The sequence below is a fragment of the Maylandia zebra genome, linkage group LG1 (genome assembly GCF_041146795.1).
Source record: "Maylandia zebra isolate NMK-2024a linkage group LG1, Mzebra_GT3a, whole genome shotgun sequence".
NCBI classification, from domain to species: domain Eukaryota; kingdom Metazoa; phylum Chordata; class Actinopteri; order Cichliformes; family Cichlidae; genus Maylandia; species Maylandia zebra.
This window is the reverse complement of record NC_135167.1, coordinates 39,521,083-39,533,858: the sequence shown is the minus strand read 5'-3', so window position 1 is coordinate 39,533,858 and position 12,776 is coordinate 39,521,083. Positions and strand designations below refer to the sequence as shown.

The window sequence follows — 12,776 nt, the reverse complement described above, 5'->3', positions numbered from 1 at the left end:
CATATGCACTGTAAACTGTAAACTGCAAGCAGTGAAGCTTTTCTTCAACATGAAAACGGTTCCTTAGTTTCAAACTGCTTCCTTATTGTTCGTTGTTCAAATGTATGTATGCAGCTATGACCAAAGCCATTTAAAATGAAACATAAACCTTTTTGGCTCGCATATGTTTCCGTCCCCTCACAGGCAGAGGAGATGTAATTCAGAGAGCGACAGCACATCAGTTCAGACAGTATCACACTAAAATGTTTTCCCTTGTCGAGCTTTACTGTCATGGCCATATGGCACTGTGACACAGAATGAAGAGGCTTCTTAAGTGAAGGAGAAAAACTTGCATGAGAGACCATCAATCACACTTTCCTTCCCCTGATCTCTCTGCCCCTGTTCTCGTCACAGATCCGCAGTGTGCAGATCCTGCCTGTGGATTATGAGATCGAGTACATCTGCAGAGGCAACCGAGTGATCGTGGGACCGAAGGTCAGGAAGTGCTTACCCAACGGCACGTGGACAGACATGATGCAGGCCAGCAGATGTTGTAAGTCCTCTTTGGTCTCATTCCCATTCCCTTTTCCTCCCGTTCCTCGTCCTTCTTTCATTTTTCCTTTTCCCCCTGCAGACAGATCTTGTGCACAATAATCAGCTCTTAAGTGTCACGTCTGCTTAATCAGCATCAAATTAAAACCACACTTACGCTGAAATGAAATCCCAGTTGTTTTGACAGTGCTTCACCACCCTCCCTGTTTACTCTTTACACAAAGGAAAGTGTCACATACTGTGCAGCGTTCACTGTTGCCGTCTCCAAAACCGACAGCGGTTTCCAAAGTAAAGTGAACTGATGCAGTCTGACTTAATGAAATGAAACCACACATTTTAATTTGTGTGGCTGCCAGCATTTGTTAGCATCATTTTAAAACTCCACTTCCCCCTTAGGGTGAAGGTAGCTCAGCACTGACATGCCATCACTGTTTAAGTTAAACCAGAGCCAGTCCAGGAGAACCATTCCACTTCCTGTTAAGACCACAGGGCTGCATTTCATCAGGGGCGCTCATGAGTAGAAGTGTATGGAGCTAAATGGGTAAAATAGTTATTTAATTTCATTTAAGCTTCGACAACTAATCTAAAAAATACGTCTAAATGGAAAAAAGAAAAAGACTCATGTCCTTTAGTGTTTCTTACACTGAAGCTGATTTAGCCCTAAAAACACTAGCAATCTGCTAATGCACGATGAACGGTACATCAAGGATTTACCACAGGACTTCCTCTTTTTAAAGCAACTTCTTAAAGTGATAAGGAGACATTAGAAAGATGGTTACATTTTAACAGAAGCCTCGACGCGTGCAGAAGAAGCAGCCAGTTGTGGGGGTTGAAAATGATGCTGTCTGCTGCTACAAATTCTCCGCTGCTGCTTGCTTCATGCCTGAAATTAAAATGGCAGCTTCTGTAAAGTGGCTTAGGTGCTGCGATGTCTCTAATACTCTCAGAAATATATTTCACCAACATCAGAACCAGTAACACAGAATCTAAAAATGCAACCGTATCTCTTGATCCTTTCTATCAAAAACAAAATGTTTGTCCCACAAAACGCATTAACACAGAAATGGCTCCAAAAGGCCCCATTTATTCTCAACTTGTCTAAAAATCATGTTTTCTTGAGCATTTAGGGGCCGTTTGGTCAAAGTGGAACTTCACCCAAAGCTCTGAGCCTAACTCCATCCACTGCATAGTGAGAGGGGTGGGGAGAGGGTGTGAGAGTGATTTGCAGACTGCGTAAAATACAGAGCAGCACCCGAAAGCAATTCATTTCCACCTGCCACAGAGTTATGAATTCAAATGGAGGAATTTTCCCTCCAGAATCTTCCGAAACAGGCTTTAATGTGGCGGAGGATCACGGTGGTCGGAAGCCATATTCATTTAAGCCGTTAGTTCATGGACATGGTGACGTGATGTCACCTCAGCGTTAGGTTGCTGCCAGTCTGAGCCAGAAGTGATCATATTTAGACGACAGGGCCGAGTTGTCAGCTAACACTGATAGAGTGTGCAGATACTGAGACATGTCTCTACAGAATAATGAAGTAATACAATGTCACTCATCAAACACCGGAGCTCTGTTTTCTTGGGCGGTCTGTCTCACACCGCGGCCACATTGTCACACAATTCCATTAAAATGCTCCAAATGGTACCAACAGCACAAACACAGTGGAGCAGTCCAGCTCAATGATAGGACACCCATCACAGTAGCCACGCCCCCAACTTTAAGCCTCACCAGTATTCAGGTGGAGTTTGACCACCATACATCGATTACGAAAGGAGGAAACTGTTGTGGCCTCAAGATGTTTATTAGTACGTTTGGTTAATTTAACACAAGAGTCTGTGGTGACCGGCTTTGGGAGCCGGAGGAACTCCAGTGTTTTGGTTTCTTTCTCTCTCCCTCCGTCTCGCTATCAACCGGTCATCCTTCCTTCTCCAACTATGCGCTGATACATGCAGGTGTGAAGAAAGAACGCAGCGTGGCGATTTATTTCTACTCCCGACAAAATCAGCGAAACATTGCACCAAAATCAAGACACACAGAGTAAACTGTAGTGAATGAAGCCTGTGGATTAGTAGCTTCTGTGTTATAAAAGGAGTGTGGTTTATCCATTCAAGAAGAGCAACCGGAGGAGGTGTGCCGCCTACCCCTGATTAGAGGGCATTTTTATCTATTTTTATATGAATTACACGATGTACAGTAATCCCAAATGGTTGCTTCCATCTCACTGGCTTTGCAGCGTTCAGGATGATTGAAAACAGTCGATGGTATGTTGAGCTAATTCCAGCCTATTATGTGTTTTATTCCAGTACAGTTATATGATTTAGTTTGAAAGCTTTTCCTTAATGTTTAACACGATAGACTTGGGTATTTACACATATGGAGCATCATTTGTGCTCATTCGGAGTTTTGTTTGTGTCTGCCTGGCAAATATAAGTGCAATATTTACTGTTTTAGCTCAGTTTCTCCTCCAACTCTGGAGAGAAATACTTGGTCGATGAAATACTGCTGTCTGTGTTGCTAACTCTGTCTGTTTGGCACTTGGTGCTGAGTACAGGGAGTGTACTGGGAGTTCATAAGAGCTTTTCTGCTGACAGTTTCCTGCTGTGGCTGAAAATGATGCTGAGTGAACCAAATCCAGACAAATCTTGTGTATAATATTCAGTTTTCAAGTGTCCTGTCTGCTTAATCAACAATCTTAATTTAAAGCCAAAACTACAATGAAATAAAGCGTCTGATGTTATGACAGCAAAGATTCACGGGGAGCTGTCTGTGCAGTCTCAACCTGCTTTTAGCCTTTTTTTGGTGTCTACCAACTCCTGCTGTGCACTTTGTTTGGCACTCGGTGGGGGTTGCTTTTGTACATACCACTGTTAAACTACAATAGCATTAGGTAACATTATTTCTCAAAAGTAATGCAACATATTTACTGCAGTTTAAAGTAACCTGTTACATTACAGTAATACCGACTGAGTTGGAATACTTCATGGCTTTGCTATTAATAGTGGGCAGTTCTTCCTCTGTGATTGCTCATGGAGGATCTTCTGTGTAATACTGCAGAATCTTTACCTTCATCGTCAAGCTCCTTGTTAAATATTAAAGCTCTCATAGACCTCAAACAGGCTGAAATGCTGCAGCGAGATGTTAAGAGAGCTGTGCATAAATGTGTCTCCAAACCTCCATGAGCTGTTTAGAAGTGTGATAATGATCTAATAATAATGATATGATAACATTTGAAGTTACTCCTGTTAAAGATGGTTCTGAAAGCTACCGAAACACTGAGTGTACTCAGGTTTTCACATCACTGTAAATAAAACTGTAAACATGAGTGCAAATAAAATTAAATGCAGCTGAATTAACATGCAGAGAAAGAGTAAAACTTCATCTGGGTTTATAAAAATATTTTGAAACACATCTGATGTATTAAACTCGAAGGTCTTAGAAATACAAAAAAAAGTTTCTCAAACAAAAGGCGCCTGATATCAGACACAGTCATCAACCCCGACTCTGCATCTGTAACCAGCTAAACACATAAAAGAGACTGAAGAGTTAATCATGCCTGTGTGTGCTGACTCAGCAGGGATGGGCAAGGTGAGAGAAATTATCCAAAAGTGATACAGAATACTCGAGTACCTCATTACGTTACACTGGAATCTACGGTGAATTGTTGCCTGTGTCTGGTTCTTGTGTTTTCCTTTACATAAATAAAAACATTTAAACCATAAACTGGTGCACACAATAACAACAGCACTAACAGGTTACTGCAGTGTTTACTCTTTTCACATGTGGTTACTTTTCATGTCTTTGCAAACATGTTTTTAACTGGTAATTAAAGCAGGAGAGTCGTGCACCATCTGTTTCCTCAGGTATCCGAGTGAGAATATTTCCAGTATTTATATTTATATACATGTACAGTCATGTTAGGTCTTTTAATGAATTTCAGGCACTGAAAGGAGTTCTTGTCCTACTTCCTTGTAAGCCATTCTACCCTTGGTGATGTTTCACTCACATTAGTCCCCAATGGTTTTACTGACCAGGACTGTGGAAAAGATGCCAAAGGAAGAGACTGCAGCATGGTGAAAAGCAAAAGAATGAACGTTATATTTTACATAAACCCTTTTTTTCTGAAAGAAATAAAGATGTAACCCATTTGTAATCACTGATATTGTGATATTTTGACATCTTTACATATTTTAATTATACAACTCTAGTACATGTAACCTTTCCCTCCCTCCATAAACTGACTGGCGCAGAGCAGATCGTGTTCAATGAATTTTCGGAGGTGTTTCATCTGAAAATAGCAGCTCGATTTGGCCGGGCACAATAGGAGAGCAGTGAGAGGGCCAAACCAGTAAAGCTGTAGCCAAACAGTTAAACAGTGAGCTGAAACCACTCCATGAGTCCAGACACTGCTGTAATTTCCCCCCGCTATTTTAAAATTGTCACATGATAACAAAATATTAGTATTCAAAATACTAATTACAGTTATTTTACATTTTCTAGTTTTAAAAGAGCCATTTTTACATGAAGCTTTCAGGTCATTTAAAAATCCATCCTGTTCTGTTTATCCAGTTCAGGGTGTGCAGGGGGGCTGGAGCCTATGCCAGCTGGGAGTGCAGAGGTGGAGCACACCCTGGACAGGTCTGCAGTCTGTCACAGGGTTGGTTAGCACTGTCGCCTCACTGCTTCCTCTGCCTACATCTCCAAAGACAAGCATGTCAAGTTAGTTTAAACTGATACTTCCTTTAAACTCTAACATAAATATGAGTTCAGTAAGATGAGGTACTAATAAAAATGATCCTAAATGCTAATAATACTATGATGTAGAAAACTGCTCTTACCATCACAAAGAATATTACCATATGGCCAGAGGGTGCCTCTCAGCAGCTGCAGGACTGTTTTGACAGGACTAACTGGGATATCTTTGAACATCAGGACTTGGAAATGTTCACAGACAGTGTCCTCTGCTATATAAAACACTGCATAGACACTGTTACAGCAGTCAAACGGATCCGGGCTTATCCCAACCAAAAGCCCTGGATGACCCGGGAGGTCAGGCAGCTGCTGAAGGAGAGGAACATTGCGTTCAGGTCTGGCAACAGGGATTACTACACCATAGCCTGATCCAACCTGAAGAGAGGCATCAGAGAGGCAAAGGGGGACTATAGGAGGAGGATTGAGGACCATCTGATGAGTAATACCAGCCGGCAGGTGTGGCAAGGCATCCAGCACCTAACCAACTATAAGATCAATCTCGGAGCTGCGGACGGTGACCTGGAGCTGGCAGAGGAGCTGAATATCTTCTTCGCCCGCTTTGAGACCAGGGTACCGGAGGTATTGGAGCCACAGCAGCAACACGCCACCCATAGCAGCACCACCCTCACCCTGGAAGAGCACGAGGTGAGGCGCATGCTGCAGGCTGTTAACCCGAGGAAGGCGGCGGGTCCTGATGGTGTGCCAGGTCGAATATTGAGGGATTGTGCAGAACAGCTGGCTGGGATCTTCACCAGGATTTTCAACAAATCCCTCGCACAGGCGACTGTCCCACTCTGCCTGAAGTCCTCCACCATAGTCCCCTTGCCTAAGAAGCCCCACATCACCGGCCTGAATGACTACAGACCGGTGGCACTCACCCCAGTGGTAATGAAATGCTTTGAGAAGCTGGTCCGCAGACACATCACAGCAGCCCTGCCCCGCAGCCTGGATCCACACCAGTTTGCCTACAGAGCAAACCGATCCACGGAAGACGCTGTAGCCACAGCACTCCATGCTGCATTAACTCACCTGGAAGAGCATGGTAGCTATGTGCGGATGCTCTTCGTGGATTACTGCTCAGCTTTTAACACCATCCTTCCACACAAACTGGTGGCCAAGCTACAAGACCTGGGGCTTCCATATAGCACCTGCATGTGGATCAATAGCTTCCTCTCGGGCCGTAGACAGAGAGTCAGAGTTGGCCATCACACATCCTCAGCCCTGAGTCTCAGCACTGGCTCACCCCAGGGCTGTGTGCTCAGTCCACTGCTCTACTCTCTCTACACACACGACTGCACTCCTCGCCACCACAGCAACATCTTTGTGAAATTTGCAGATGACACCACAGTGGTGGGGCTCATTTCCAAGGGAGACGAGTCTACGTACAGAGACGAGGTGGAGCAGCTGACGTCATGGTGTAAGGCCAATAACCTCCTCCTCAACACTTCAAAAACCAAAGAACTCATAATAGACTTCAGAAGGAAAAAGGCAGAGATCCAACCACTATTCATAAATGGGGACTGTGTAGAAAGGGTGGCAAGCTTCCGCTTCCTGGGAGTCAATATAGAGGAGAACCTTTCCTGGAGTGTGAACACCTCCGAGCTGCTGAAAAAGGCCCAACAGAGACTGTACTTCCTGAGAATTCTCAGGAGGAATAACATCACACAGAGACTGCTGGTGTCCTTCTACAGAGCCACCATTGAGAGTGTTCTAACTTACTGCATATGCATCTGGTACACTAGCTGCACAGGGGCTCAGAGGAAAGCACTCCAAGGGATCATTAACACCGCCCAAAAGATCACTGGCTGCCCTCTCCCCACAATGGAAGTTCTACACAACGCCCACTGTTTTAAAAAGGCCCAAAACATCATAAAAGACACCTCACATCCTGGCCACTCCCTGTTCGAACTGTTGCCCTCAGGCAGACGGTACAGGGCAATCAGAGCAAGGACTAATAGACTCAAACACAGCTGTTATCCAACTGCAATAACACATCTGAATACTACAAAAAAATGTCCATCACGCCACTCTTGTGTTAATCTATGCACGGTCTGAAGCATGTGTGTGGGAATGTATGTGAATGTTTTACTGTTATATCTTATTAGTATTTTAAGTATTCTATCTATTTTATTTATTGAATTTTATTGTTTTATATATATTTTGATATTGCTAGGGATGATGCAATGATCGGGGACCATTCTTCATTTCGTTGTTCCCGTGACAATGACAATAAAGTTTCTGATCTGATCTGATGTTCGCTTCTACGCCGCTCGTTATAATACTAAGGCAGGAACTGTGATCCTCTGATTGTTGCCATCGACCCCATGCCTTCTTACTAACGCAGACTTGTGCAGATTTTATACTTCCTCATTCAACAAGGCGACGCTCTGATAAACTGTAAGTGAAATGTTAGCGTGAGGAGACCAACAGTCAGTCTTTCCTTCACTGACCTGGTTGCTTCTGAAGGCCACGAGAGGCCGTTCAAGCACTGGAACAAAATGAGTTGTTACATTTGGACTCCTGCACCGTCCGACTCGGCCCTCACGTTCCAATGGTAGATTAAGCTGACTGACAAGGCAACAGAGCAAAATTCATACTGCTCACAAAAGGCTGATGTGAAACATCCATCCAGCTGTAAGCTCTCCTATTCCCAAAGCATTCCCTGCTCCTTTTTCTCATTACAAAGAATACTAAATGAAACCTTTTTGGTAAAGGAAAACTCTTCTGAGTGTAACTGAGCTGCAGCATGTTTTGAAGCTCTACTTTTACTGCTCAAGAAATGTTCGTTTCTAGTTCGTCAGCCACCCACAATACTGAACATCCATGAATACTTTTAGTGGAATTCATGCAATGCAAAAGCCAATACAGTACTGTGCAAAAGTCTTGAGCCACCCATCATTTCTTTATATTTTGCTACAAGAATGTAAAATTATTTCAGCAACTTATTGAAAGACATGCAGTTCTCCAGGCTTCATAAAGGCTCTTCAAAGCTCTTCTTTGGATGTTGGCTGCTTTCTGTTCAGTTCTCTGTCGAGTACTTCCATAGTGTTGACGTTTGGACTCTGGGGAGGCCAATCCATGCCTGATAGTGAGCCATTGTGGTTTATTTTTCTCTCCAGGTGAACTCGTACTGCAATGATTGTGTGTTTGGGATCATTGTTACACTAAACAGTGAACCTGTTGCTAATCAGCCCCAAACCAAGACAGAGCTTCCACTGTGTTTTACAGATGCCTGTAGACACACTGATGACGACTTGAACCAAAAACTACAAGTTTGGATTAATGACCATAAAAGATCTGTTAACCCTCATTTTCAGTCCTGTTCTTGTGTAATTTGGCCCTTTTCTCTATTTCCCTTCCTTAACTGTGGCTTCTTGACAGCCAGTCTTTCATTTACCAAAGAAGAACTTGAAAGAGCTTCGGAGAACCGGAGAGTTATTGCTCGACATTACTTGGGGGGGGGGGGAAGAGTCTTGCTCCTTGGAAACATAATATGAAAAAATGAGCAGTCACTCAAGTCTTCTTCACAGTATTTTATGTCACCAATGACAGGCTGAAATAAAAGTGGTTACTTTGCAGTCTGACCATTTTTGGTGAGTAAAGCCAACAAGCAGGTGAACAGCGAGTGGGTGAAAAACACAAAGCTTCAAATGGGATGGAAAAAACAGGTTGTGGTCAAAAACAAAACTCCAATGCTTTTCCCTAATCACATTTTTGTTGTTGTTTATGTTGTTGTTGTTTCACCTTGATGGAAAACATCACGAGGTGAAGGAGACTTGGGGAAAACCACCACAGTGCTCAGAGAATCTGCACTTGTGCTGGATTGCTTGATAAGCTCATAACGGATGTTGCTGATATGAGTCTGTTGCATTAAAACTACAACATCTAAGAAGATGAACTACAAAAACCTCACCTTCCATATCCAATGTTTTTCACCACAGTCTGTATATAAAGGATGGTGTCAGTGACATCCCACTCTGAAGTCTCAAACTGGCATCTTTTTGGAAGCAGATGTCATAAATGAGGGGTGACTGTGAAACCCTCGGACAACACACACACTGATGACTTGTGATTGACAAATTGCTTGTCAATGGCGCGCTCTGGTTTATTTCCAATTCTCACTCTAATAAGGACCATCATTTGCAACAGTAACATCATGCTGTATTCAGCAAGAAAGAAGGCAAAGGCCACTTTCCCACAGACTTCTACACCGGGAAGAGAAAAACCCCCTGAATACAATCATTTGCAAATCTAATTAACCCATAATTTATTAGCAATAGAACATATTGAATGTTTAAGCAGCGAAAATTCTAAGAAAATAAAATCAGTAATTTTGAATTTGATGGCAGCGACACATCACAAAAAAGCTGGGATGGGGTCGTGTTTCCTACTGTGTAGCATGCCCTCATCTTTTAACTAAAGTCCATCTGGGAACTGTGGAGACCAGCTGTGGGAGGTTTGGGGGAGGAATGCTGTCCCATTCTTGTCTGATTGAAGAATTTTAGCAGGCAGGCCAGTTCAGCACCCCGATTCTGCACAATTTAACAATGTTTTGCTGAAATACACAAGGTCTTTAAAAAAAACACGTTGCTCTAAAACCTGCATAACTTTCAGCATCGATAGAGCCTTTCCAGATGTGCCAGCTCCACAGACACTAATCCACCTCCATACCGTCAGAGACGGAGGCTTGAGTGCTTATAACAAGCCCCCCCCCTCGTCTTTAGTCTGGAGGATGTGGTGTCCATGTTTCCCAAAAAGAATTTCAATTTTCAGTTCGTCTGACCACAGAACAGTTTTCCACTTTGCCTCAGTCCTTTTTAAATGAGCTTTGGCTGAGGCTGGCTCAGGCATCCGATACTGATTTCTGGCCTCGTCCCTTGCACTCGTGTCACACATATCAAATTTGAATTGAGTTAATATTTTATAATATAGTTTCTCAGTTAAAAGGTTTGATATGTTTCTGTGTTCTACGTTTGGTTTATGAGATCTGAAAATCACTGCGTTCTGGTTTTCTGTACATTTTACCCACAAACTGACCTGCACAGCGTCCACATCACTGCAGACACTATTACTGATGTGAAAAAAAGCTCACTAATCATCACAGTGAGTTGAAATGAAGTGGCTGTAATAGAAAATGCTCCCCAGCCTCTGGTCCACTCGTTTTTCCCTCTTCCTGCTGAAGACGATCCATCTTAACAGTTCCTTTACGAAAGCTTTTAGCATCTTTGAAGTCAAATTAATTAACCATAATCCTAAAAGCTGGCAGTACAACAATGCTCAGAATGAGGACGTAAGCTTTGCAAACAGAGCTGCAATACAACCTCTACTTCACTTTGATCATTTTAATTTGGCTAATTATATTTTATTTATGGAGCATTTTTCTAAACCTATGTTACAAAGTGCTGCACGTGGTAAACGGGCCATAACCAGCAGACTCGCCTACATTACTGTTATTTCCATTTCGGCTATTAATTAAACAGTTTGTTCAAAGCACATCAGCATATTTGCAAGTTATGGTGTAAGATGGAAGCAGACATAATTTAAACGATATGATCTGTGACGCTTCTCAGCCTTGTTGTTTCTCCATGAACGGGCTTTTAGTCTGTCACTTTGAATTCTGATCTCATTTCATAAAGACGGCCCAGCGCATGTGCTAAAGGGAGAAATGAAAGAAGCATTAATGCAACTTTCCTTAGTATTTAGAGAATAAGATTAGCTCTTTTTATGGTCACCACATAGATACTTACAGATCACATGACTCAGACCCTCCTGATCATAACTGACTATTTAACCACAACCGCGACCTCCTGTCAGGTAAACCTGTGACTTTTAAACTGGACTTTAATGACCCCATTTTGGACACACGTGGCCAGTGTGTCAAAGCACAGGCAGTGAGAAAAAAACGGGACACAGAGATGAGAATATGTTTATTCTACAGGGGAGATGAAGCCTTTTCCCTCTGCTCCCTGCTTGGAAAATAAGTGAAGGCCTATAAAATAAATACATGTAAATATGAAATGATCTGTACTGTCTCCACTGAGGCCGTCTGTGTCTTCAGAGACATTTAGATGATGTTTAATGAATAAATTTGCACTATGAAATTGATTGTATCTCTCTACAAACCAAATTTGTATTGGCTCTTGCAAATTTTGAAATAAGGGCAGCAATCCAGTCAAATCCCAGTTGAAACCTCCCATTTTTGTTCTTCCAGTTCACATTTAACACCAGTGGAAATCTTCCCAGGAGTACACTCTCAGAAGCAGGATTTTTTGTTTTCTCTGGCTTACGTAAGAGCACAAGCTGCAATGTGCAGATTGGAGTTTTATTTTGTACTCGCATGCTGGAAGGAAGATTCGACAAACTCGGCAGCTTAACAGAAAAACACCGAGGACCCCGGCCATTTCCAGATCAGACAAAAAAGAAAAAAGCTATTCCTGTTTTATTTTCCCTGGTAACTAACGCAAAACTTTCCATTTTCCAACTTTCTAACGACTCCGTCACTACTTTGTGCCCGTTTTGTTTCTGAGACGTGTGTGGGAACACTGCCAGATGTACTAGAAACTAGTGCCTGGAAATATGCAAACAAGGGAAAGAAATAATCTCACAGGATGAATTCATTTAAATCTCAGACACATTTTCAGCTTTTTGCTCATTTATATTCCACTTTTACCTACTGCAGTGCTTGCTCAGATGAAGGAATCTATTCATGTGTGGACTGTAGGGAAGGTCGTTCGTTTTCTTTCTGCAGCAGCCGTAACTAGAAGAGATGAAAAACCTTGAAAAAAGAGACTTTTTTTAACCCGTTGCCTCTGTCACCGAGGCTGCCGTCTGATTGCGTTCCTTTCTTCTCGTTTAGATTAGTCGCCGTGAACATCACAGGGCTACTACATGACGACAGACTCTGCAGTGGAGCCACTTTTCATTACAATTAATGAAATGTGTGGCATCATGACTAGCCTTGTTTCCAGAGAGAGTGACGCTATCCCCAGACCACGTTGGGCATGATTAAAGCTAACTAGAGGCATGCCTGTGGCCAGCTGTGAGGAGGGATTTTTCTGGCTCAGAAAAGCGAGCTTGGGGAGTGAAGCATGATTGGTCTGCATGTAGTTAAAGCAGCGTTTTACCTTATTTAGCAGCAGTCATTTTCCTCTTATTTCTGGGAAGAAATAATATACATAACCATGAAAAACAAAAACAAGTATTTTATGCTTATGTGAATGAAACCCCATTTAAAAATCTTACAAATGGTCAAACAGATTTATATCATTGGTGATTTAACCTCTCTGATGTGTCCCCAAAATATTTTACATGCAAGAAAATCTCCAACAAAGTCTGCCTCAATTTCTTTGATACAAACCAAATGCATTTTACTTTTGTAACTCCTACTAACAGACTATGTTTTACACAAATTTTCCTTTTTAAGGGGTTTCTGTCAGTAAGATCACGATTTGTGTAATTTTTGGGAGCAAAAAATAAGATTCGGATTAAAACGGTG

The 12,776-nt window shown here is 42.4% G+C and overlaps 1 protein-coding gene across 4 annotated transcripts in view; it reads left to right on the top strand.

The window, feature by feature from the left end:
- LOC101470214 (gamma-aminobutyric acid type B receptor subunit 1) overlaps window positions 1-12,776 on the top strand; it is a 129,277-nt gene that overhangs the window by 10,353 nt on the left and 106,148 nt on the right. For all 4 annotated transcript variants that reach the window (XM_076886117.1, XM_076886118.1, XM_076886120.1 and 1 more), the window contains one exon: window positions 394-532. In XM_076886117.1, coding sequence (XP_076742232.1) covers window positions 394-532 — 139 coding nt within the window. The remainder of the gene's footprint in view (window positions 1-393; window positions 533-12,776) is intronic.